At 40.4% G+C, this 2,542-nt stretch overlaps 1 protein-coding gene across 2 annotated transcripts in view; it reads left to right on the forward strand.

Annotated features, from left to right (window-relative positions):
• The window catches only part of ppfia2 (PTPRF interacting protein alpha 2), a 194,925-nt gene that overhangs the window by 187,862 nt on the left and 4,521 nt on the right, over window positions 1–2,542 (forward strand). The window contains exons 32-33 of one of the 2 annotated variants that reach the window (XM_016572856.1): window positions 875–1,031; window positions 1,537–1,593. In XM_016572856.1, the coding sequence (XP_016428342.1) occupies window positions 875–1,031; window positions 1,537–1,593 (214 nt within the window). Of the gene's footprint in view, window positions 1–874; window positions 1,032–1,536; window positions 1,893–2,542 lie in introns of those variants that run through there. The other variant, XM_016572855.1, reaches the window with a different exon arrangement.

The following is a 2,542-nucleotide window of genomic DNA, read 5'->3' on the forward strand; positions in this document are numbered from 1 at the left end:
GCAAAAGGTGGCGGTAATGCACTTATAAGTCTGCGATCCGCCGTAAAGCAAGAAGAAGATGCGTCATGTGCCGGCTGAAGAAGACGACGCGAACGCGCTCAGGACAGTTCGGACATTGCAGTAAATCAGAGGTAAAAAACTCAAACACTGTACTGTTCAGTTTCTTGCACAGACTGATCGTTTCGTGTCTTTACACATATTCCCTTAGGTTGTTTATTAGCATGACTATTATTAACATATTGGCTGTTTATTAGAACTTATAAAGCATGACCATATTCTACATCACTAATTCTACCCAATACCTAAACTACCTTACTAACTATTAAAAAGCAGCAAATTAGGAGTTTGAGGCAAAAGTTAATGCGAGAATTAGGCCCTTAACCTTGGCTGTTGGGTGGTTATTTAGTGTTCTGTAACTGTAAAAGTGTAACCTTTAAGTGTAACACATTTTTCAAGGTCATTTAAATATTATTTATTTAGAAACCTGTTTTTGATGATCGTTAGTATAATGAAATACATTATACATTTCTTTCCTATTTGTTATTAGCATGAACAGCCAGCGTTTTGTCTTATTTTCTTTTTGTGACTGTTTAGTAATGCCTAGTCATTGAATGGATTTGTCTTTTGTTCAGAATGCATATAAAAATATATGAAAAAAATTTTATATAAAAATATATAAACATTTTTTAAACCAAGTTAAAAATTTAGAAAAAAAAATTTAAGGGGAAAGCTTTTTTTTTAATATATAAAACTAGCATCAATCAAACAGCAAAGCTAAAGGCATGTATGTAGTGTTATGTAATTAATTGCAGCAATAAGACAATGTAATGTAAAAAAGCACTTTGGACTAAATCTGCGTCTGGACCATCCATAGTGCGACGAGAAAGACTTCCGAGGACCGTCGTGGAGGAGGCAGTTTCCTCGACGGGACATCCACGGGATCAGCATGATGCCGGGTTCAGCAGAGACCCTGCCCGCCGGCTTTCGCCTCACTGCCACCTCCGCACACTCACGCAGACTGCCACCAGAGGGTGAGACGCACACAGTACCGTTCAGAGCGGATATTCACAAACACTGTCCAAAGAGTTTTAAAGCAGTGTGAGACACAAGCTATGTTTGGGATGGGATAGCGGCATTGCGCGTACTGCTAACTAGATATTTATTTAAACAATATGAGAATCTGTATACTGATTTGAAAAAAAAAGTGGAGTAGATGATCCACTATAAGAAAAGAGCATATACTGTGCTCTGAAATGTCTCTTTTGTACATTGAAGACTGGGTGAACTATCCCATAAATTAATATTTAGGCAAATACAATATGTAATGAGTGTATTTTATACAGATTTTCTTTTCAAAAGTGAAACATTGTACGAGTAGCATGGTGTGACACCATTCCAAACATAGTTGGTTACACACAGACTTCACCACAAGAGGGTCAGACAGAAGTAACAGATATATACAGTACTGTACACACACAGACACACTGGGTTGACTGTGTTTCTGTTGTTTTTTTCTTCTGGACTGCTGCTGGGTAGTCCTGTATGAGGCGATGGACGACAGTCCTGACGACATGTATTTGGACTGGTTTCAAGGTCAGACACGACAGAGCCTCCAACCGTGTGGCATTCCCGACCCCGTCCCTACAGTGCAGTGTACTCGTACCCCCTTGAGTGGTCTCAGTGTGTCCCGTCCTTTCTTAACTGTCAGATATAACCAGCAGGTGGATGCAAATAGAGAATTGGAGCAGCCTTGCGCCAAGCAATTAGCATTCTGGCCTTTTGCAGACATCAGACTCGAGAGATGTGGTGGTTAAATACAGTAGATTATCAAAACAGTAAAGCAGGGACAGGAATTCACATGGCAAGATTTAAAGGGTGGTTGATTAAGATTTTTTACCGTTAGTGAGCACGTTTACATGCACACCATTCTTTCTTTACTGCAAGACGTTTGCTCGGTCTAGATGCGCTTAAATCTGCACTAACGATGCGTTCCTGTCACGTATCGCACATGCGCACTTCAATAAGCCGACAGAAAGCGGGTTATTTCGTTTACATGCCGTGCGAAATCGGAGTAAGAGGCCAAAAACTACCTGTTGCGACCGGTTTATGCTTACGCCGTTTATGACCTTACTACGATAAAAGAAAACGGGTTACCGCGTTTATATGACCAAGTGCGTTTTCGGCTTAAACATAATCGGCTTAAGAACGTGCATGTAAACACGCTCAGTGTGTAATGTTGCTGTTTAAGCATAAACAATATCTGCCATTACGATGCTGAAAGTTCAATGCAAACGGAGATATCGTCTTTTAAAATTATGGCAGTTTAATGCCTACAAAAATGGCTTGTAGGGAATGCAACGAGTTACTTCCCAGGTTGGTGACGTCACAAACCCTGCCCCTGGGAACATGCAAAGAAGGGGGTGAGGCCATGCTGCGCTGCTTTAGAGAAGAGGAAGAGTTGTTGCCATGCTGGTAAAAATCTGTTCATATATGAATTGCGATTCTGTCTTCTAACGATTCTAATGGATTCACAAGTTTCAAA

The sequence above is a fragment of the Sinocyclocheilus rhinocerous genome, unplaced genomic scaffold (genome assembly GCF_001515625.1).
Source record: "Sinocyclocheilus rhinocerous isolate Xijiao unplaced genomic scaffold, SAMN03320098_v1.1 scaffold412, whole genome shotgun sequence".
NCBI lineage: Eukaryota > Metazoa > Chordata > Actinopteri > Cypriniformes > Cyprinidae > Sinocyclocheilus > Sinocyclocheilus rhinocerous.